Source organism: Chiroxiphia lanceolata, chromosome 13 (assembly GCF_009829145.1).
Source record: "Chiroxiphia lanceolata isolate bChiLan1 chromosome 13, bChiLan1.pri, whole genome shotgun sequence".
Taxonomy (NCBI): Eukaryota; Metazoa; Chordata; class Aves; order Passeriformes; family Pipridae; genus Chiroxiphia; species Chiroxiphia lanceolata.
Window position 1 is genome coordinate 623,864 of NC_045649.1, and position 23,465 is coordinate 647,328.

General features: G+C 48.3%; 1 protein-coding gene across 1 annotated transcript in view; it reads left to right on the forward strand.

Moving 5' to 3' along the window:
- Nucleotides 1-1,706: 1,706 nt before the first annotated feature.
- The window catches only part of NECAB2 (N-terminal EF-hand calcium binding protein 2), a 66,765-nt gene continuing 45,006 nt past the window's right edge, over nucleotides 1,707-23,465 (forward strand). The window contains exons 1-2 of the mRNA XM_032701403.1: nucleotides 1,707-1,918; nucleotides 10,758-10,782. Of these exons, the coding sequence (XP_032557294.1) occupies nucleotides 1,721-1,918; nucleotides 10,758-10,782 (223 nt within the window). The 5' untranslated portion in view covers nucleotides 1,707-1,720. The remainder of the gene's footprint in view (nucleotides 1,919-10,757; nucleotides 10,783-23,465) is intronic.

Sequence of the window (23,465 nt, forward strand, 5' to 3'; positions counted from 1 at the left end):
CTGATCTCTCACAGCCTCCAAAAACCTGCTGGTCCCTCATTTATAGGACTGAGGTTAGCTGAACTGGTCAGAGCATGGTGCTAACAGTGCCAAGGTTGTGGGTTCCATCCCTGTATGGGCCATTCACTTAAGGACTTGATGATCCCTGTGGGTCCCTTCCAACTCAGAATATTCTGTGAATATTCATGGCAAATGGGAAGGAAAATCCAAAGAACCATATTTATAAACTTACTCAGTCAATAGTTTTAATTAACAAGCTTATGTAGTAATCCTGAACCGGGTATGATCAATACAGTCTGAACCAGCCATTTAGTGGAGGAAAGTCTAAAGGAGAAAGAAGCACAGGAATAATCTGAGGATTGCAGAAGTACAAAAGAGCACAATAGTTCAGGCCACCAGAGGTACAGGCCCATGAATTTTTTATTGCTGGTTAAAGAAACCCTGAAAGGTGAGAGTTGGTGAAAGAGGGGCTCAGCCCATGGGTGTCCTGACCTACTGCTAGGCTGCTCTGTGCCCCATTTGTTTGAAAGCCTTTCAAGAGCTTCCAGCTATTGTGCATGTACTGCAGCAGAGAGAACCAGGCTCCCACTCACTTTTCTTTGAGCAGCAGCTGAAAGGAAAATGCACATTCCCCACCTGTCACCTCCAACACAGAAGTCTCACCCCAATTTACCTGAACAAAGATGTGTGGTTAGAAGAGGAGGCTCAATAATTCCTCTAGGTAGGCTTTTCTGGGCTAGGGGTCTGGGCTCTGGTGCACTGCAATGTGTGAACTGCTGAAAGCAATAATTTATTGCTGTTTGTTTCTCTTCAAGCAGTAGTTGGTCAGGTCTTTTGGAGCGATCATGCTGTTCCTAATTTGCAGGTCAGGCATACAACTCAGTGTGGGAAGTGTGTAATGACTGCATGGGTGCTGGGATTGCTGGCTCCTGTGTCAGAGATGTTCTAATCTGGGGATGTGGCCCTGGTGAAGCATTAAGTCCCCTAGAGCTGCCTGTGAGGGGTCTGGCTGCTGCATGTGGGAAAGGCCATTTGGAGCCTGTGGCTGCTTTGGAATTCTAGGGAACCCTCCAAGTGTGTCTGAGTCTGAGCTCTCTGGCTTTGGTGCCTTTATGGACCTGAACTCCAACAGGGAGCATCTCTGGTGGGGAGTGGGAGATGAAATGATTCAGTGCCATTTTGTCCAGAAGACTTATTGCCCCTGCTGCAAGTCTGAATCTTGACCTGTGTAGCTGAGGACGAGAGTAACACAAAGGAATGTCCTTGCAGAACAGGGTTAGAAATGTTTGTCCAGCTGAGCATTGTAGCCATGGGAGCTGCAATACCCCAGGTGGAATTGCTGGCTGTTCATTGTATAGGGGCTTTCTGGAGTATGGATGGGCAGTCAGGGGCAAGTTTTATTTACTAGCAAGAAATATGCTCTCTTCTGTCCTTACAAAGAGCTACTAAAATCTGTTATGGGTGTAGGAGGGCTGTGGAGGGGAGAGAACACGCCATAGGAATAGTCTTTTTAGACAGAAAATGCCTAAAAGGGCGGCTTGTGCTGGAACCCGGGTGGGCTGACCCACCCCCAAAATAAACCCCCCTCTTGCTCTCAGGGCAGCAGCCCCCCCGGGGTCCCCCCGCGGACCCGCCCGCCGAGGGCTGTGGGAGGAGGAGGAGGAGGAGGCGGCGGGGAAGGCGGGGGAGCCCCGTCGGCGGGATGAGGCCGCGCTGAGCGATGTGCGAGCAGGCGGCGCGGTACTGCCGGGCCGGCGTGCAGAGGCTGCTGCGGAAACCGGCGCCGGCGCTGCGCGGGCTGGACGGGCTCCTGCGCTGGGCGGCCGCCAGGATGGGCGACAAGGGCCTCGCCGAGCGGGAGCTGCTCGCCCCGGGCGCCGCCGCCGCCCAGAGGAAGGGCACCTCCGTCATCCTCGATGTGAGTGGTCCCCGCGCCCCGGCTCCCGCATCCCCCCTGCCCGCGCCCCGCACGGCCGCGGGAACGGGGCCGGTCCGCGCCTCCCGCACCCCCCGGACCGGCGGCACCCCGGTCCTGCGACCCCCGGCTGGGTGGGCGGGGGGGTCCCGCATCCCCTCGCCTGAGTCCCGCGCCCACCCGACCCCCTCGGGATCGCCGTTATTCCCCGGGTCCCGCACCGGCCGGGCAGGAGGCGCATCCCGGCTCCTGTGGCTGCTCCCTCGGATCCTGCGAGCGCAGGCTGCGGGGACACGGGGGGCACCCCGGACCCTGCAGCCCGGACGTTGCACCCCGAGCGACTCGGCAGCAGGGTTTTTCCTCGGGTCCGGCACCCGCGGCTGGCTGGGGGTGGGATGCAGCCCAGGTCTTGCCTCTCCCGGGCTGGCTGGGCGTGGGGGTCCAGATCCAGCAACGCCTTTCCAGATTCTGTGCCCTGGGCTGGCGGGGGTTACACCTCCTGGGCTGGCTGGGCACTGAGGGTGCAGCCTGGGTCCCGCGGCCCCTTGCCCCGCACTCACTGGGAGAGTTGGGAATAAGGTGCACCTTGGTTCTGCATCACCCAGCCCGGCTGGGCACGGGGTGCAGACTGGATCCTGTCCCTCCTTTCTTGAGTCCTGCACGCCAAAGTGGCTGGCCAGGAGCCCAAGTCCTGCTTTTTTTTTTTTTTTTTTTTTTTTTGACCAGCTGGGCACAGAGATGTAGTTTATATCCTTCATCTCCTGGCCAGGATCCTGAACTCTTTGGATTAACTGTGCATTGGGGTGCACTCTGTTTCCTGCACCCTCTGAACAGGCTGGGGGTGGGTGTGCACCCCAGGTTCTGCAGTCTTTTTTCCAGGTCCTGCATCCCTTGAATCAAGTGGGATGAGGATGCAGTGTAGGTCCTTAATCCAGGTATTAGCCTGACTGAATGGAGATGCAGGACTCCGGGTCCCTTTTCCAGGTTTGGGGGGGCTGGCAGGTATGTGCTGAGCGCCTCAACTGCTGCATTTATAGACTTTCTGATTAGGGAGCTAACGAGGCTATTTGCACTTAAATGAATTGGGAGAATGGGGTGGAATCAACCAGAGTGCAAACGGTGTAATTACAGTCTTTCTACAGCATCCAGTAATTAAACACACAGATCCTCAGCTTTGCCATCTCCTATCTTAAAAAAAAAAAAAAAAAAAAAGGTAGTGAATGCAAAAATAAACTACTGAAGCATTGGCTGTAGTAAAGGATAACTCAGGCTCTCCTCCAGCCTCCTCAAAGAAAGGATAGGCAGTAGTAGCTCTTCCAAAAAAGCCCTTGCCTTTCTAAATAATCTGCTGAATCGTCTGCCGTGTCCCCTGTGGGCGTTGGTGTGGGCTGGAGAGTCCAAAACTCTCCACCTCTGAGCACCCTGGGCTGATGAACGTTTTAGTTCCCCGAGGAACCATCGTGTCTGTGTCTGCTGAGCTGCCCAAAGCAGCTGGGGGAGCAGAGTTTGCTGGGATGGTCCTGCCCGGTGGGCAGCTGCAGGCTGTGGGGAACGGGCTCCGTGGAGAAACAGAAAGGACAAGTGCAACTAATGCTGTTATGTTTTTTAAATTAACTTGTTTGGAGGGTTTTTTCTGGGTTTTGTTGTTGTCCTCGTTTTGTTTGGGGTTTTGGTTTGGTTTGGTTTTTCCTGATGTGTGTTTGTTTTTTTATCTGCCCTGAAATTACTGAAGTCTTACACCAGTCTGGAATCTGGGCCTCAGAGCATAAATACAATTATAAATGCAAATAATAATGCAAAAATGAAATACAATTGGGGAGCACCATTAAGTTTATAAAAGAGGTTCTTGAATTAGGACTGTTTTGCCACCAAAATGGTATATTTTCCATTCAGGTTTAATATTTTTAGGTGAATTTTTTTTCCACTTTGAGGTTTGAGCTCAGGAAGCGAGCCATGAACTTTCAGAATGGGGAGCACAGTGGAGTATTGTATTATTTCAGTGGGAAATACAACAGAACTGGCTGTGCAGCTTCTGATCGTTTTTCCCTTTCATAATGGTACTGGGAGCCCTTTCTCACCTGCTGAAAGTAGAAATGGATGCTGGAAATGTAAGGCTTGCGGGCTTAGGGGTTTTTTTTCCTCCTCCCCTAGAACTCGGTTATCTCCTTTTTCTCCTGTCACAATAGCAATGCCAATTGAAGTTGTGGCTTCACTGGAACAGGCTCTTCCAGTGCACTGTGAGACCCTCCTTTCACACAAAGGGTTTAAACACGGGAACATGTATTTAGGTTAATTTTCATGCATTAACAGGAAAGTAACAAACATCCCACCGAATGCTCAGGGGTGAGAACCTGTTTGCCCGTTAACTCTTCAGGTTCTCTCATTACTGCACAACCCAGTGCAGCTTCTGGGTGGGGGAGGATGAAGCAGAAGACCTGTTGGATTTTATGTTTAACTCACACTCTTGCATGAGCTGGTGGGCTGTGTGGGCAGTCCCTTGGGGGCTGGGGGAGGGTTAAGCTTGGGTTTGGCTGTGAATTAGATACGATGGCTCTGACACTGATACCACCTTCATCACTTTTGCTTCCTTTTCTGTCCTTCTTTTGATTCAGCCATTCCCAGTGTTCTTGTTCTGACTTCTCCACGAGGGTGGCTGGTGGGTCAGACCAAGGTTCCCTGGGCTCTTTCCACCAAAGAAACAAAACTGTGCCATTGTGCGGCAAAACTGAGGGCTGAAGAACTGGGGTTAGATGTCTTCTGCCATCAATGTGGCTGCTGCCACTTGGAGGATGAGTGGTAACTTTGGGCTGACTTCACTGGTTTTCTTTTATTTTGCCTGTGGCCTTTTAAGTAAAGGATTAAAAAAGGTTGAATAATGTTCACTAGTTCAGCTCAAAGCTATAGGTTTCCAAGTGTAAAAAATAGCTAAAGTTGCAGATTAACTGAACCCTGGTAACAATCTAATGAAGAAGATACTGAAGTCCTAAGCATTGCCAAAAATAGGCAGCAAGTAAAACCAGGCAATGAGAGCTGCTTTTCAGTGGTGGCAGTAGAAATGGAGGTGATGTTTTGCTCTAGGAGCCTGGAAAACATCAATTTGAATTTAATGATCAGCTTTTACAGTGTTGGTCAAATCAGCATAAGGGGTTGGGTTTGAGCAAGGAGCCTGTACCCCTCCTGGTGCTCCCTCAGGTGCCTGTCTGGGTCTGGAGCACACCCAGCTGCTCGGGCTGCAGGAGCCCAGGGCTGGCAGGGTGTGCAGTCACTGCAGGATCACCACTCACATCCCAGCTGGGCACACACACGGGGTTTCTGGAGCTTTCTGCACCCATGAGGACAAACCCCCTTCACTAAAAGCTGTCATGGTCAGCTGCTGCTCCAGTCCAGGTGTGGTGATGGTGGCATTTGCAGTCAAGAACAAACCCTCAAATGTCACAAGGCTTGTGAAGAGGAGAACATGTGCTGTGGGTGTGTCAGGTGTGTGTGAGCCAGTGTGGGAGCACCTTTGCTGGGTGTGGATGAGTGCCTGTGCCACAAGGAGCTGAGCTGGATGGTTCCTGAGGCGTAGGAAATGTCCAGGCAGGTATTGCCCTGTCTGGGAGCACTTCAGTGCTGCCTGACCCACTGTCCCTGCTCATCTCTTCCTGCCTTTGTGTCACTGCCAAAAGCAGCAGGAGAGTGAAGTCCAGCACGTGCAGAGCCTGGTCAGCCACAGCAGCTGCAGGTGAAGATGCTCTGTAAGGATCAGCCTTGGCTATGGGAGAGCATTCCCAAGGCAGGACTGTGCTCCAAGTGGCACAGCATCGCTGCCCCCCTTTCTGGCTTTGCCAATGGGGACTAAATTTGTTGCTTTTTGGCTTTATTTTCAATGCTCCTGAAGAATGCAATGCCATTCATGTCAGGTCAGATGAAGCTTTTTGTTTTACCTACCCCATCTTTTGCTGAAAACTAATTTTGATCCTTATCTGACTTTTTTCTTCTTTGATGGGGTCAGAAAGAGCATTTCTAATCCATCTCTCCTGCTTCTGGCTCCTCTTGCACCCTCTCTAGCATGACCAAATCTGATTTGCACTTCTTCAGCCCCATGGGATTGAGTGAGGTGTCTGGATAGAAGATACAGGGAATTTGATTTGTGCCAGGGGTTCTTTTTCAAATGTAGATCCAAGAACTGCCAGTTTTCCAACTGTTTCATCAATAACACTATTTCCAGTGCAGGCCCTGCTAGCAGAGCTGTTGCAGCCACAGGAACCTCAGGAATTCCTTCTCAATCCTCTTCTGCTTTGACCTTTTTCCTCTGTTTCTGGTTGGTTTGTTGGGGTGGGTTTTTTTAAGGTTGGTTCCCTCCCTTTCTTGTGCCTTTGTTTACCTTCTCACTTCTTGGAGTGAACTGGGAGGGCAGTTTCCCTCCTCCTTAGTCCTCCCTTTGTGAGGTCGTTCCCACATCGTTCCCTGGAGCCACCTGCAGGGCACGGCTGGAGAGCAGGGGCAGGGCATGGCCGGGCTCTCTTCCTTCCCTGCAAGGGACATCATCTCACAGGAGAGCCTGTCCTTTCCCTTCTGATCTTCAGGACTTTGGAAGTGAGTGCCTGAAATGATGCTGAACCCAGGGCTGATCTTTATGGGAAAGTAACTTCTAGTGCTGAACATCAGCAGGTCAGAACACCAAGTGTAACTCTTACCTGCCTCCTGCAATTTTTATTTAGGACAGCTAGGTAAAGTCTAAAGAGAAGGTGACAGTGAAAGCAGAGGCCAGGACGTGGTGTCAGCTGCTCTTCTCCTGGGGAGGAAGGGAGAAAGAAAAGGATCTGCTTTGAAGTGGGGAAAAATGCCCAGAGACCTGGAGCTCTGTAGCAGCTTTGTTTTGTGGGGAGCCGCTCCAGGTGGGACAGTGTTTCCACAGCAGTGGCATATTCCTTACTGAAACACCAAAATCAAACCTTTCTCCTCGCATGGGGAAATGCTCATTAGCCTGAGGATGTCTAGAGATGTAGCCCAAAGTGTCAAACCCTCAGGTCATTATTTTCTCACATCATTACCAGAAAGAGCAACACCGAGAGGCTGTAGGAGAGGAATTCCTACTGGTACCTGGAGTTAGAGAAGGAAAGGCCATACCTGATATAAAGCTTTGTTTCAGCTCCAGAGGAGGTATCGAGACTTATAGGGAGAGGAAAAGGAATGTAGAAACATAGTGAGCAGATTAATATTTTTTTTTAAGGTGTGTGTTGGTCTCTGCTTTCTCATCCATAGGCTTTCCTCATGCATGACACTTGATTTTGTTTGTCCTTGATTCTGCACCAACATTATGATGGAAAACAAAATTTCAGCTCAGCTGCATTCTATTTTAAATCAACATCATATTAACCTGCTGAAGGGATAATAAACTCTACAAACCCTGTAATAATTCTTGGGCTTCTTAGGGGAGGGCTTGCGTGAATTTAATAAAATTGGTGAGAAAACCTCCATTAAGCAGCCTCCAGTGTCGCATGTTCTCATCCAGGAGCTCTGAGAGGCAGAACTCAATGTTTAAATTTGAAACCATCATTTTTTTCCCCCAAGTTTATTATTACCACTGGGGTTTTGAATTGCTTACTTCTGCCAGTCAAATATCTGTAGTAGCCATTGGAGAGTATAGCTAAAACACATATTTAAAGAAAACCGATTAGAAATCTTGACACAAGTTCCTTGCTCTAGAGAAAATAGTGTTTATATTCATCTAAACATCGGGTAAATGGGCTAAGTATGCTGCAGACAGAAAAGTGCATGCACTGCTTGGGTAAATCCTGTAAAATGGGCTAATGCCCCTATTGTGGGCATCCTGTGGGCTCCCCATGGGACAGCCTGTGCTTCAGGAGACTTGCTTAATAGCTTCAGAGCACAGCCGAGGGGGGAGATGGTTGCTGTAGTACTTCTTGAACCGGATAATTTCTCAGTTGCCGGGTGAAAGCCGCGCGGGGGTTGCAGAGCTGGGGGCGGTGGAGCAGGAGGAGCATCCCCGGCCGGGCTGGGCGAGCCGCAGCTCCTGCTCCGGGAGCCTCTCCCTCCCCCCGGGGCCAAAGGAGCCCAATCTCTGCCGAGGGCCTGGCAGGACAGGGCCCTTCTCCATCCATATTTCATCACCTCCTCTCTCTTGACCTCCAGGGCTGCTGCCTGGGCCGGGTCTGAGTGCCTGAGTGAGTCTGAGTGCTGGTGCTGCTGAGGGAGGGGTCGGCGCCCGAGCTGCCGAGAGAGCCTGCAGCCCCCGTGCGGGGTGGGCTCTGCAGCCCCTGTGCTGGGGATGGTGCAGCATCCTCGCCTGCAGCATCCTCGCCTGCGTTCCCTTCGGGAGCAGCTGGAGCTGTTGTTTCCCCCAGCTCCCTGGCACCCAGCTGCCCTTGGGGTTTGCCCTCTGGTCCTTAGGGGGGGTGTGAGGGCTGTGGTTTCCCTTCCATCAGCAGCTCTCACACCTCTCCTGTGCAGAAAGCACCTCCTTCCCACGGGGGAACCACAAATTCCAGCCCAGAACGGAGCATGTTGGGCTCTGTGTGGGAGGGCACTCTTGTTTGATGAGCTAGAACATAAATCCTGGGGCTTCCCAGCAGCAGCACTTTTGGCAGCACTACCAGGCTATCACAGAGTATATTACATCTTTATCAGCCTCCCAGTGCTCATTGCAGTGTTCATACCTTGATGCAGTGCCTGCCTGTGCTGACAGATGACTATCTTAAATTGCTTTCCCTCCAGGTGTCCCACTTTAAATTTTTATGTGTGCAAATTTTACATGGTCCAATTAAGTTGGAAGAATAAATCCTGCCCATTAGCAATAAAAAAAGCAAGCAGCTTGGTCCTGTAGAATAAACTTTGATAAATAATATAGCCAATGTGATCTTTTATCAACATGTTCATTTGCAATAGTCATACCTTTAAGGAGTATCTGGGGGAGTTAAAGCTCTAAAATGTTCACTTAGTGAAGCTGGACATAAATACTTCACTTTCTAAACATTTTTTTTTCATTTCTTAATTTATTTGTTTTTCCTATTGCTCCAAGCATCCCTTGCAAGGTTAAGAGCTCTGTGGAGCAGAGCACTGCAGGTTGAGCCTTTCTCTCAATTTAAGTTATATTTCACCTGTTGGTTTTGCCTTCCCATTCTCCCTCTCTCAGCTGGGCTTAGTGGGGTGGTGATCTTAAAATAGTCATCTCTGCTTCTGTGTTAGACTGGCTGCAATGGCTTCATTTCAAAGCAGGGGGAAGAGTAACAGAAGGGGATGTTTTGATGAAACAAACAGCCCAGAAATACTCAGCATTTAAAAAGAAAGGTACCTCATCTGGAGGTGCTCATGGGGAGTGAGGAGTTGGGGTGTCCAAACCATGAAAAGAGGAGTATTGTGTGTGGTGGGCAGGGCATCCTGCACACAGGGGAGGAATGTGTGCTAGAGCCACAGCTTACTGGGGTCCTGCTGGGACATATTCCATCTTCCCAGAGACAAGCCATGACTGGCTGGCCCTTCGAAACCTCAGTGAAGTCTGTGAGTAAGGAGACATGTAGGATTTCCCCTCCCAAAACCTTCTAATGGCTCTAAAAAAAATGGTCACCCCAAAAAATTAAGGAGTTTTGAAGTGGTCACAAGCTGTAATCCTTGTGGGGTTTTTCTGACCCTCTCTTGAAGCTGAGACTGAGTGACTCCCACCACTTGAGTTTGGCCCAAGCAGAGGGGTTCTGCCCCTGCTGAAGCACAGCAGAAAGTCCAGCTTTGACTTTGCTGTGAGCTGCACAGCCTGGGAAGAGCTTTGGACAAAAGAATGATTAATATGTTCCTTAATTAAGCCATATTCAGTGAAATAGCATATTCTGCAATTCAATTTGTCTCTTGGGTTTCTTGTTTTGTGCAGCAGTTTCTCTTCTGATTTTTTTTAATGGTTTTGTGACCCAGAAAATAAGAGATTCTATTTTACAGCTGACTCTGATCTGTCTTGCTGGTGCTTTTATTCCCTCCACAGGGAAATTTCTTTGCAAAACCAAAATCTCTGCTCTTGCTCAAATCAATAGGGTCAGGCCTGAAGAGATGATGAGAATATTTTACCTCTCCTGCCCAGTTTGTGAGCATGCTAATTATTTGGTAATTTATGGCCAAACCTGTGCTAGCAGCCATTTTTGACAGGAACTTGTAAGTTTTCAAGCTTTGCACAATCCTTTTTGCTCTTACCTGCATTGTGTCAGGGGCTATTCCTCAGAGGAGATGGTCAGAAAAACAGCAGTTGTTTCTGCTGTCTTTCTCCCAGGCAAGTTCTACAGTACTACACATTATTGCAGTTTTTTTCTCCTGAAATGGCTATCTGATTCCTCTCTGTGGGCTGCTCCTCCACGCTGTAGTTTTAAGTCTAAATATAATCTCCTTCCCACGCAGGAGACTTGCTTTCAAAAAAAAAAAATGTTGTAAATAATTTTTTTCAGAAGTGCAGAACTGTGAAACTTGCTTTAAGAGACATTATTGATGCTAGAGAAACTGGCTGGGCTGGCTGCAAGGCTGTTGTAATATTTTTTTTAATGTGTATTTTTCTGGTGTTGGATCCACATTTCAGCTTCCCTTTGTGAGGAGATGCTGGAACTGCTGGAAGCATTTCCACCAGTTATTCCAAAGGCTCCCATGTTGACACTCTGCCCTGGCAGTGACTGTCCATCCTGTTGGTCTGGGGGAGAAGAGCTGAGTTTTGGGAAGGGTTGCTCAGTGAATTGGCTCTTTGGGGGCTGGAGCTCGTGGGGCTGCCCCGTGCGTGGGGCTGAACGTGGCCCTGGTGCCCAGGGCTTCACCCCCTCCTGCTGGACAGCACAGTAAAAATGTTTCTCTCTTTCTCTTTCAATTCTAGATTTTCAGAAGAGCTGACAAAAATGGTAAGTCTGTACATTCAATATTTCACGTTTCTTTGTTGGGCTATTGCCAGTATTACCATTTTTCCTGACAGTAACATCCAACTGTTTAAATGTCCTTCAGTTTACTGGATCTGACAGTGATACAGTCAAAGCATCAGAAAAGGTTTTGGTATGTCTTTGGAAAAGATGTTCTTAGAGCAGAAGTGACACTAGTGTGCGAGTCAGCACAGCAGAACCCACCAGACTTGGGGCAATTTCACAAAAAAACCCATAAAAATAAATCACAGGTAAGTGATAAGTGAGGATCCACCACTCGGTAATCTTGGAATAGCTTTGCAAAACAGACCTAATTGTGAATATCAGTAGTTTGGTTCTGAATGACTGGACCCATCAAGGAGCAGCATGTACTGATGCGTGTTCTCAGTCTGTACCTGTGGAAAGCTGAACAGCTGTGCTGAGCCCATCCATGTCCTCACACAGGGAATAACATGCACGTGTCTTCACTTGGAAGGAGAGAGCTGCTCTGCTGTGAGATAAGGTGCCTAAGGAAAGAAGAGCCAATGAGTGCAATCCCAGGATCTTTCTCCACCCTGAAAATCAGTTTCATTTTAGCTACTAGATCAAATCCCAAGAGCTAGTATCTATTCTTTCCCTGTAGTACAAGAAGAAAATTAAATATGCATCAAAACGGTGTGTGTTTGCAGAGGGCCCCGTGGGAGGGTTGTGCAGAGCAGCACAGGGGACAGTCTGTTTATTCCCTTCCAGACTGAAAAGCGAGATACCTGATGCCTGCAGGGGCTCACAGTGTGTGCTCCCTGCCCAGGGAAGGCAGTGAAGGATGCTGTCAGCTGGCAAATGGGCAGTAAATGCCCTGCTAAGGTGGGCTTTTGGTTATGAGGACTGACACAGTAATGAGACATTGAAATTCGTTCCTGGGAAAGCTGAGCAGTTGTGCCATGCAAGGGGAATGGGGGGAGAGCACTGCAGTGCTGCTCGTAGGAAAACACGAGTTAGTGCTTTTGGCACCCAGCTGGACACACTTCACAGCCTCCTGAGCACTGAATTGTGTGATTGGAGACCCCGAGGTCTGAGGAAATGTGAGCTGCTGCCTCTGAGGGATGCTGCCTGCTTGCTCTGCTGCCTGGTGCCCTGGGAGCTGAGTGCTGGGGCTGCCAGCCTGGCATGGACCTGCCCCTTCACTCCAGGAGCAGTCTGGTGAGGTCTGGGGACTGCAGCTGGCAGTGCCTTTGCTGTGTGGAGACACTGAGCTGAAACCTGTGCTTAGTTAGTCCCATTCCTGTCTGAAGTTGAAAATCCCTCTCCAAACTTCAGCCTGGGAAACTGTTCCTTGCTGAGTCCATGTTTAGCCTCCTCCTACAGGACAACCTTTGGGTAGGGCAGTTGAAATCAAAGCCAGTGATTTTTCCCTTCAGTACCAAATGTTACTCTGCTGAACAAAGCTTGAGAGGACACACTTCAACATCCTGGTCTTGACATAGTTATTTCCAGGGACTGCTTTTTGAGCTCTGTCAAAGAATACTGCACTTTTGTCTTAGTTTTAATTAAAATTATAACAGCTGTGATGAGGCTGAAGAATCAGAACTCAAAGTACAAAATCTTGTCTTGGCTGTTGTGTGAATATTAAGGCTTTTCTCCTTCATGATGGAAGGAGCTGCTGCCTGCTAGACAGACACCTCTTTCCAACCCAGCCCAGAGGGCACAGCTGTCATTTTTGTGTTTACCACACCACGAGGTTGTGGGGGCTAAATTTTAGTGCAGCTTTCACCACAGGGACAGCTCTCTTGTTGTATTTGGTAGGTGCCAGTGACAAGCCATGAGTCTGTGTCTTGTGATGTGGGTGATAACTTGGGAAAGGATGAACCTTTGGACCCACTTGTTCTGCTCTTGTGATGGGTCTCTGAGAAGAAAGATGTACCTTTGGAAAGCTGAGGATTTTTTCTGACCAGTTCCCTTACTGCTGGTGACACTTACCCCAGACTGGTTTTGCAGCCTTATCCTCTGTTCCTGGTGGTGGCCAAAGAGTCCTGCAGCATTTTAACATGAATAACAGCTAAAGCCCAAACAGGGAGCTTTTGTCAGCAAGACCAAACCTGTTATTTTTACCTCTGAGCCTCACCCTGGGAAAAACCTGCCCATCTCCTCCACAGTCTTCTCCCTAGAGGTTCTGCCCTTTGTGTATCCTGCAGTGGTTTTCCCTACATTTATCTAGATGCTGCTCTTTTCTTGAGGCAGCCCCTGCCAGCCGTGGTGCCAGCTTCCCCAGCCACTCGTGCTTGCTGAACTCTGGATGACAGACTTTGCACTCTTTGGAATTAGCTCAGTGTGTTCCTCTGCAGCCTTTTTGGGGTCCCAGCCCCCCACAAACCCCCCCAGCCCCCTGCAGCTCACAACAGCTGCTGCAGGAGATGGGCAAGAATATTTCCCTTGGTAAAGCCTCCCTGCAAACCAGGGCTCGGAGGTTTCCAGAGCCAGAGGTAATATCTTTGTATTTAATATCCCTGGGGATCTCTTTTTCACCGTTTTCTCTTTGACATCCTGGCCTTTAATGTATTGATTTGCTGAAATTCAGAGTGTTCATGGCTTTGCCTGGTGCAGCTCCAAGGCACAGCGGAAGCACCAGCCTGTGGCTTTCATGGCTCACAGCAGGGGCTGTGCACAGCCCTCTGTGGAGAAATGAAGATCTTGTGCTTCCCATTTTTGTCAGAATCCTAGGAAGGGGCCCTGAGCCCTGCACAGGCTGCTAAAAATGCAAGTGCACAGGTTCCCAAAATATTTTACTCTGTTAACATCCTTCTGTGGTCTCCACACCTGCAGAGGATCCTGTCTGGCAGGGACTTGGCCCTTTTTAATTAACCAGCTGAGCTGGGTCCTTATCCAGGGCTGTGTGATGGTGACATCCTGGGGACAGAGCTGGCAGCTTTACCCACAACTGGCAACTCTTGCTTTCCTCAGCTGTGCTAAAGCCACTCTTACAGACCCGTGTAGGAAATGGGGGGGGGGGGGGGATCTGAAAAAACTTCAGCTCTTGCCATCCAGTCTAACTAGAATATTTCCCTTAACTTTTGCCATGCAGAGATCAGAAGATTAAAGGATCTCCTAAAAGACAAAGGGAGGGATTGTAAGCTTAAGGAATAGTCTCATTTAATGTGCAGATTTCTACAGTCAAGAGGTTATAAATTTGGAAATCTTTTCAGCATCTTGATTTTTTTTTTTTCCCCCCAGCCTGATAAAAATGGCACATGTTGTTTTAAAGCAACGTGGCTGGTTCAGACATGGTAACTATGGAGCCTGATTGTTTGAATTCAAGAGCTTCTCCCTCCTCCCCCTTCCTTCCAAAGCTCCTCCACATAAATTGTTAATTCATGTAAAATTGAATGTTCTTGATGCAAGATGCTAAACCACATTATTGCTCCTGCCATGTTCAGGTACTTGTATTTAGTTGATTTGATTCAGTGCCTACATATGCTGAGAGGATGCTAATGAAGGAGCTCTTGCTTGTTAAAAGACATCTTGGTCTCCTGCCCCAGAAAAGTGAGATTCTGACTCTAGTGTGAGTCCAGTTCCCAACGTTTTGCCCAGTGATAATATGAAGGAGTTGAATTTACAACTATCTACACCATAAACTGGGGAAATGATCTGCATAGGACACCTGGAAATGATGAGCACGTTGGAGATATCTGACAATCTGGCAAATGGTCTGAAAAAGGGAGAAGTTCTGGGGTGCAGCCTCCTGACAGTGAATAACTCAGCCATGCTTTGCAGGGCCATGGCTGTTAGTCATTCAAAATAAGCTTTTTCTTCTGTGTAGGAGTGTTTTTCCTTTCTCTGCTAATAAACCCACCTACTGTCTTGTAATGCTCCCAGTGCCAGTAAACAATCCTTAATGGTTTAATTGGCATGTGGTGGGAAAACAAAGGCATCTTGTTTCAGGCTGGTGCAGCAGAGCTGTCAGTCACCTCAGTTGTCTACCCTGGACTTAATCCTCTCATTAGAAAGCTGCTAATCAATTAAATAGCCAGGATTCTCTTTGGAAGATTAAGATGGGTTTTATTTTGACAGAACAGCCCAACTGCCAACGATTCATGTTTTATCTGGAAATCTCCAACTCACTGCAACTGCCCAACTCCCACGCCTGGAGTGTAACTAAATGTGAAGTGTATCTGGATTTAATCTGTGGTTTAGTTCAGTTGGGTTTGCCACAGTTGTTAGATCTTGCTCGTGGAAATGGCCATCAGCCTGGCCCATCAGGGGGGTCACTGGGGGTTAGGTGGTTTCACGTGGGCCTCTGCCATGGAAGAGGAGAGATGCAAAAGAAAATATGCCAAAAACTTGGCATATGGTTATGAAATGCCTGCAGAAGATGGCAGGAGGAGCTGCTGGTGCAGTATTTCACCTGATGGTGACCAGTGATGAGTTATTGTGGTTCAACTCAGTACCTTCCCATTGCTGCTGTCCTTGTGATTTCTGTGCCAAGAACTGTTGAGGTTCTCCCTTGAATTTATCCTCTGTAGAGAAGGTGTGAATGGGAATGAAGCCACTGAGCACATATTTTCTTGAATAGCTTCTGCTGTCATAAAAAATGAAATACAATAGATTGTGAAAATGGATTAAACGAAGTTCATTTATAAGTTTAACACAGAGATCTGGAGTACAAATGCTGAGAGGAGGTTTCAGTTTTCAGTTGATCTGGATGATCAGCTGAAGGCCTGCAGAGGACATAGCAGAGCTAATAAAGGGGAGAAAAGGAAGCATGAATGCAGCAGGAACTGGTGGTTGGAAAGGACTTCTTGGTTAAGAGCCACGGAGGGCAATGGCACTGTGCCCATTCCTGTCCCAGGAGGGCTTGTCCTTTGAACAGTTGCACACAGATATCTGTTAGTCACTTAAGAGCTCCTTAAAGGAGATTTATGCTGCTCCCCTCTGTAAGACAAGGTCTGCAGGTCCCAGTGTTACAAACCTCATAGCAAATCACACTACAAACCTTGGGGGCACCTGGAGAGCCTCTGAAAAGCAGGGAACAGGAATATCTTTGCACATGAGCATCATAACAAAGGGGTTGAGGAGCCGGGTCAGCTGGCAGGGGGGTTGTGCCACTGTGAGCAGGGTGAGCTCTGCTTCTCACACCCAGACCAGCACTGCTGCTCTGCCTGGGGGCTCTGTGGCCCCAGTGCCCAGGCCACCACTGTCCCCTCGGGGTGCAGAGCTCACAAGCTTCAAAAGCTGCAAAAAGGCAGAAAAAGAAAACCAAATGAAAAGCTTCAGGCACATCTGTCAGCCCAAGCTTGAAATGTTAAAGAATGGGGGCATGTTGTGTCACCAGGGGAGAAATCAGTCTCATCAATCACCAGGATGCAAAGGAAGAGGCTGAGCCTGGAGGTTTCTTCCATGGGTGGGGTTTCTTGACGAAGGGGTGGTGGTGAGAGAGCGAGGAAAGTCCTGGGCCTTCAGCAGAGGGAGAAGGCTAAATGAGTCCTGGTGTGGTGGGTCTCCCAAAGAACACATGGGTGAAGCCACCAGCAATTTCCAGCCCTTCCCAAGTGCTGTGTGCCTGTCCTCAAGGTCTTGTTGGCAGGGACTATTCTTCTGAGGAATTTGAGGATCTGGGGAATTTGCAAGATGTTTAGTGGTAATAACTCTCAAAGTCTCACCCACCCTTTCCAGACCCCACTTGGAGAAATTATTTTGATCACCTCTGGTGAGCCTGGAACAGAAAGGGGTAGGTGTTTGTCTGTGGATGTGCTTAGAGCTCAGATTCACAGCACCTGAACCCACATCATTGTGTAAACGTTTTCTTTTCCCCCTTTAGCTCTGAGAGTGCCCCTTGCTGAGCTTTAGTTATTAATGCAGAAATTAGGACAAAATGGGGTGAAAATGCCTCTTCAGTTCTGGCAGTGTGGGAACACATTCATGGAGAGGGGGATGGAGAAAACTGGCACTGGTGAGCAAATGGTTCCAAGACCCCTTTTTTAGCATGGTAATTGCCCATAAGGTGGTTTTAAGAATGGGCCAGCCCTCCTCAAAACCCCTCCTTTCCAGACCTGGGTAATTACCTTCTGTATGGCTACTGCTCCTCACTCGCTGGGGAAACCTTGAGCTATTCATATCCTGCTGCTGCTTCCAAATTAAATCATTAGTTCTCAGTGAGAATATTTATAATTCTTGCATAACAAAACCAGTATTAGCAGCCACCCACATGTCAGTGGAAAAATGCAGTGATGAATCAGGTTTTCTAAGTGTGGATAAATCTGGTAGGTTCTTCCATGACCAGATGACCAGTCTAAATGTATTTATCTTTTTTTTTAATAAATAAAAAAAATTTGCATTTAGATAGTCTAGATTTCATGTGGCAATCAGAAGACACCTTGTAAGACTGCACAATGGCCTTTATTTACAAGGAGAAGGTTTGAATCTGTTTTCAGTAGTTTGGACTCCTGTATCATTCCCAAGCTCTCTCTATTGTATATTCAGTTACCCTTCCAAGTCCTTGCAAAGTTCACAACACGTGGTTTTGAAGAGATGACATCTGTTCAGGTTGGGACATGCCATTCCCAGAATCATAAACAAACCTGTCCACCAGGTGATGGATTCTGAGAGAATGTAGGAACTGTGAAAGGTGCAGTGGAGCCGGGAGCTCATGGGGGTGAGATGGAGCTGAGTGTTGGCCCAACCCTACTGTAATGCCATCTTCTGATTGTAGTTCTGTGTGCACAGGACCACACAAGGGAAAAGGAAAGCTCTGGCTATCGTGGTGAGCCAGGGAAGTGATGGACATTGAGGATTTAACTCCCTGGCCCTTTTTGATCTATCTCATTAATATCTCATCTGGCTGTATCTGGGAAACTTTTCAAGGTAGATACAGCAAATCAATATTCCTCTTGCTAAATTATTCTCTTTTTTTTTTTTCCCTGACAGATATGAAATTTTGAAGTGCTTGGAAAGGACTTTTGCAACTTGGCTTGCTGTAGTACCTTGACAGATTGAACAGCTGACTGCAGGCTTTGGGGACTCAGCTGGTGTGTGGCAGTGACCAAGGGACATGACTTGTGTGCAGGGACAGGCTCCTGGGGTGGACATTTGCCCTTTGAGTGTTGTGAGTTGAACTCTGCAAAGTGTGGAGCTCTGTTCTTCATCAGACAACGTGCTCCACTCTGACACAGGACAGGCAAAGAGCTCGCTGCTCTCTTGTGCATCAAAATTAAGAGCAGCTCTGCTCTGAGCATTTTGATTAAATCCTTGTGATACCTGGTTTCTCTGCTAGATACTAGTGTGAGGGATCCCAGCTGCTGTTCCCTGTTCTGTGTTACCATCCCATGGTAATCCCTTGTTTTTAAGGGGATCAGTGGTGCAGTTTGTGTGCTCCCAGTGAACTACAAATGAGTGACAAGGTGCACTGTGGCCATACACACCCAAGTGGAGGTGACCAGCTTGTGGGAACTCCTAAAATTGCCTTTGCCACCACCACAGGTGTCTTGTGTGACCCTCAGCTTGCATTATTTCTCTTGCTACTGCACCTAAATCTCACTTAGAGCTTCTATTGCTGCTTCTCTCTCTTGGTAGCAGAACTTTCCTGTGTTTGTTTTTCAGTTTAATCTGTGGGAAGTTCCCTCAGGGAAAGTGAAGCAGATCCTGAGTGGAGCAAAATCACTCCTTTTTCCTTTTTGCTTGCACACTGTCCTCTGCTCTCGTTGCCGTGGGAGCAGGAGCCAGCACTGGGCTCCAGCATTATTTTTAATTAGGTATCTTCTGCAGATCAGCTGTATTTATTGAAGATATTTTATTATAGCTGTTAAAATTGAATAAGGCAAAAATTAAATCCAGAACAAATACACTGCTGGAAGTTATCCTTATAATTTGCTAGCAATTTTGGCCAGACAATTGTGAGAAAATATGTTCTGGCAGCCTGTGCTCATGCAATTGGCCAGGAACACCTATAGATCATGTATATATTTTTCTTTCTATTTCTCACTCTTTTAAAATACCAGAAAACATATACTGGAGAGAGGGGAATGAGTGTCTTACTGACTCGCAGTGGGGAAAGACATGTCTGAAGTTGGAACAGTGAAACATCTGAACCTGTAACTCCCAACAAGGATAATCTGGGGGACAGGAACAACTGATTTTTTTTTCCTGGGAGGATGTGCTAGCAGAGAGTGAAAATGGATGTTCATAGACATGAGAAGCAGGAGCCCAAGTGTCTTTGGTTTCGTGGCTGGTTGTCTGCACTGTGGGAAGGTGGTGTGTTCGCTCTGGAAAAAGCCTGCAATGCTTCCAGGAAGTTTTACAGGTGGAAATAATTTAAAATCAGTTTTTGGGTGGAATTCTCTCGTGTGACCCTGCTGCAGCCTCAGGGCAGGGGTGAAAGCTGTCTGTGTGTTGGCCAAGTGCCACAGGCAGGTCCCTGTGTGCCAAAGATGCTCTGGCCGTGCTCCCACTGCTGCTCAGCAGAGCATGGAAGGGCTGGGACAGGCTGGGCTTGGGTTCAAGAACCGACTTGCCCTGGACTTGGGGTTTGGGTCCAAGATCAATTCCTGCTGCCAAGTTTCTGCCTTAATTGGCTGCTGGTACTGAGGCCCCCAGCCTGGCACAGCACAGCTGCCAGTGGCTCCAGCCCTCTTGTTGCTCATGGCTTTCTAACCTCAGTCTGTAAAAGGGACCAGTTGTTATCAGTAATGATCAGAGTGTGTGCTTTTGGGTGCTTCTGGTGCTTGGCATGTGAACACAGGGGTTCTTTTCCTTCAAATACTTGACTCCAGGAGCCTGCAGAGCCCGTCTGTTCTTTAGGCACAGGGGGATTTGGTTGCTTACTGCTCTGCTGTGCCACCACCAAAGCACAAGTTTGGGCCTGGTCTGCCAATAAAAATAAGTGCACTGAGGCTTATTTTCCTTTGCAAAGGATTTTCTGCTCATCATGGAGATGTTAGTTTTCCAGCTGGCTGGTTTGCTGCCTTTCATACACGCTACACTTTGTTAGGCAGGGCTGTTTTTCCTTCCTCGCCTTTGTGGTACCATCAGTTGCTTTCTTTGTCTCATTACACCTCCCTCCCTATCTTCTAAAAAAGGTTGAATTCATATTGGCAAATAGTTCAAGATTTACCAAAATGAGTGTATTCACATTAATAGGCTCCTCACAGTATAATAATAATAATTGGGGCAGCAATCTGCCCCCCTGGCAGGCAGCAGCAGCAGAGTTGCCCCGGCACCGCCTGCCTGGGCACCGGCTGCAGAGAGCAAACGTGCAGCACTCATCACCCCCTGTGCCATCCCCAGGGGTGGGATGAGAGGAGAGGGAGGATGCAGGGGCAGGAAGGGACTGTGGATAAATTTGCAGTGTTTCTGCCCGAGTGACAGGCAGGCACAGCTCGCCTGGCCCCGTTTCAAACTGGAGACCAGGAGCAGGGAGTGGGGGATGTGAGGCTGCCCCTGGGCTTTGTGGAGCTCAGGCTTTAACCATGTGCAAACACAGCCACGTGCAGAACTGTCTTGTTATCTTTTGTAGCTGGAGTGATAGTGGTATCAATTAATACGCTTGCTATGTGTCAAACAGTGGGGAAAAATTGTGTGCTATAAATGGAAGTACTTGCATAAGGCTGTAAAAACAAGATAAAATATTTATATCTTTTCAAAGAAAGGAACCAAACTAGTTTCCTCTCCTCTGTATCCTGTGATCTAGTTGTAGGAAAACAGCAGAGTTTGGATCTTGGAAAAGAAATTCCTAAGCTGGAAATGAAAGAAAAAAAATGGTTTTCTAGCATTTACCTGGAGGCAGAATTAACTGAAAAGAAGTTATAAAAATGGAACTGTGTGTATTAAGGAATATTAAATCCTCCTATAACAACAGTAGTGTGGGCAAACGAGGTGCTAAATGCTGAAATCCTGAGGAGATGAAGGGGAAAGGAAAATCAAGCAGTGGGAGACGTTCTTGCAAAGCATCGTCTGCAAAAGTGGCTGGAGCAAAATACAGGCACTTAAAACTTTTCAAACCCAATTGTTGCTTTCTAAATGAGGAGCCTGACATTTTAAAGGTCAGCAGCCCGGGAGAGGGTGACTGCTGTTCAGCAAATGCAGTCACACTGTGTCACCCTGGCCGTGTCCTTCACATCAGGCTCTGGGGCTGCAGCACTGCCTGGGAACACTCTGCAGATGTTTCCTAAGAAGACAGATTTACAATACCCAAATGAGGGAGGATGCCTGATATTTTTCCCACTTCTTCTCCCTCTAGGAGTGCTAATAAGGAGGAAGTGGGCAAAGGCAGACCCATGGGAGGTTGAGGGCAGATTTGGGTAGAGGATGGAAGCAGAAGGTGTGTGTTGGCAGGGGGACCTTTCTGCAGGGCAGGGCAGCAGGGACACAGCTCCTGGCTGGCAGCTGGGTCCGTGGGTGAAGTGTCACAGGGGGCACCTCAGCATGTCCCTGCTCCACCCTGGCAGGGAGAGCCCTCTCCAGTCACAGCCTCCTGTGGCTGCCCAGAGCAGAACCCAGCTGAGGGCTGTTTTCAGTGGTTTTCATATATTCATAAATCAGCACAGAACAGGACTGGGCCACTGCAGTACAGCACGAGTAGGGTTTTTTCCTTTCACCTCCTGTCTTCTCCCATTTTGGTATTCAAGTTACAAGCCTGCAGTATGTATTTCTGTCCTCTGGTACTGGGATGTCGGGACTGCTAAACCTTTGAATTGTCAACATGCTGAGCATTTTGATCCTTTTATAAAACAAGAAGGAGGATTAACTGTTTCCCACAGCACTGCTATTGCAGCATCGGTGCAGATTCACAGAGGCTGATCTTGCAGCAGGAACCAAGTTGTTCTGTAGCACAGAGGTCCTGTGGGATTTAGGCAGGTAGGAAACCACCGAGCTGATCATCTGCGAGCTCCCTTCTCCCTGCAGAACATGTCAGTGCCCTCCATGAGAGAGACAGATGGGCTTTGGAATCAGCACCTCTTGAATTAGGATGGAAATAGCAGGAAACAGCAAATGTTGTGTTGTCTCCCACACCAGATGTCACCTGAGCCCTTGTTCAGAGGTTTGCTCTGAGTGCTTGGCACCCTGGCATGGCCTGACCAGCACCATGACCCTCACCAGCTCCACTGTGTTTGCTGGGACTGTTTTGTTTCCTATATCCTAGATTATTCTTCTCTCTCTTTTTGTATGTAAATAAGACACATATTTCAGGCTCACATGTGTACAAAGAGGCAAACAGGTCCATAAGGAGAGGGATGGCTCAGAAATCCTGCTAAATTCACCACACCTCTGTGCATTGGGCTGGTCTAGAAATGCAGCCTGTGCTGACAGTTTGGGAAGGCAGGTGTGTTCAGTGGGTTTCCTGCAGAGAGCTGGGCTCCTCCAAGGCTGCAGCAATGTTTGTCTGCTCTCTGAAAAGCTTTTGCATGACAAGTTTGGCAGTGACTTGTGAGCTTTTAGCACTGGGAGACAGAAAACATCTCTGCAAACTGCTCCTTTGATGAAGCTCTCAGATGAGGCTGCTCCTGCACCAGGATGCTGCTTCCTTCAACTGGATCCACTCTCTGCTAATAAATCACCTCCTCCACACGAGGAGGGTTTGATGGAACATCACAGGAGATATCATTGAGGGCTAAACCTAACATTTTCTATTCCATTAGCTAAAGCTTGTAATGTTCAGTGTTTCAGAGGAGTACAGGCTTCCCTCAGGCGTTTCCATGGCCAAGCCAGGCAACCTGCAGTGAGTTCTCCACGAGCAGAGTGGCTCTTGATTTTTCTTTCTTGGTTCCTGAGTTGTCTTTACTCCTGTTTGTAAGTCCTGAGCAGAACACAGTAGGGCTGTGCTCCCCATCTCAGGGCTCCCCAGCTTTGGAAAAAAAGTGTTAACAATTTGGTTTTCTAATAAGTATCTTGTGTAGCATTTCCTGGGATGGCACCTCTGTGAAATCCAGGTGCTGTTGGGTTTTGGTGGAAGATTTTTTTTGATGGTGTTTCTTTTTTTTTTTTTTAACTATAAAAGAATTCCAATGATTTTGCTGTCAGAGCCTAGTGGAGTAGAAGAAAGCTCAAATGGGTGTGGTTTGTGCTGTAAACTGTTAAGCATCACCCTTAGTGCTGGGGGCCCTCAGTAAGTTTGGTTCTGCCAAAAGCAGATGGGTCGTGTGTGTCAAACAGGTTGTGTATCTTGATTTTCATGGCCCACATTCCCCTTTTTCCTCCTTCAGCACAGTGCATTGGTTACCCAGCTGCTTTCTCATGCCAGCCTCCCCCTCTGCTCTCCAGCCATCACCTCTGGGCTTTGTGAGACCATAAAGAGAAGAGAAGGGATGAGAGCAGCAGTTCCTGTACAGGGGCTGCCCAAAGGGCTGCCCTGGAGGGTTTGCACACACCCACACATCACTGGGTGTTCCTGTGGGGGCACCCCTGGAGTCCAGGCTGAACCTGGGGGTGGCTCAGGGAAGCTTTGCATGGCAGGGTTCCACAGAAGGGTCTGGAAGCCTCTCCCTGCAGTGTCCCCTGTGCCTCTCCTGGGGCTCTGGCTCATCCCCAGCTCCTGGTTGTGCTGGGAAGGGCTGGGTGCTGCTGCAGGTCCCACAACTGCAGCAGATGCTGCTGAGATGGGGTGGAGGAATTGTGGATTCAGCAAATGTTAAGTAGCACAGGGCATTAAAAATTCACAAAGGCTCCTCTGAACCACAGGCTGCCAAAGAAGCATTCTGAGCATT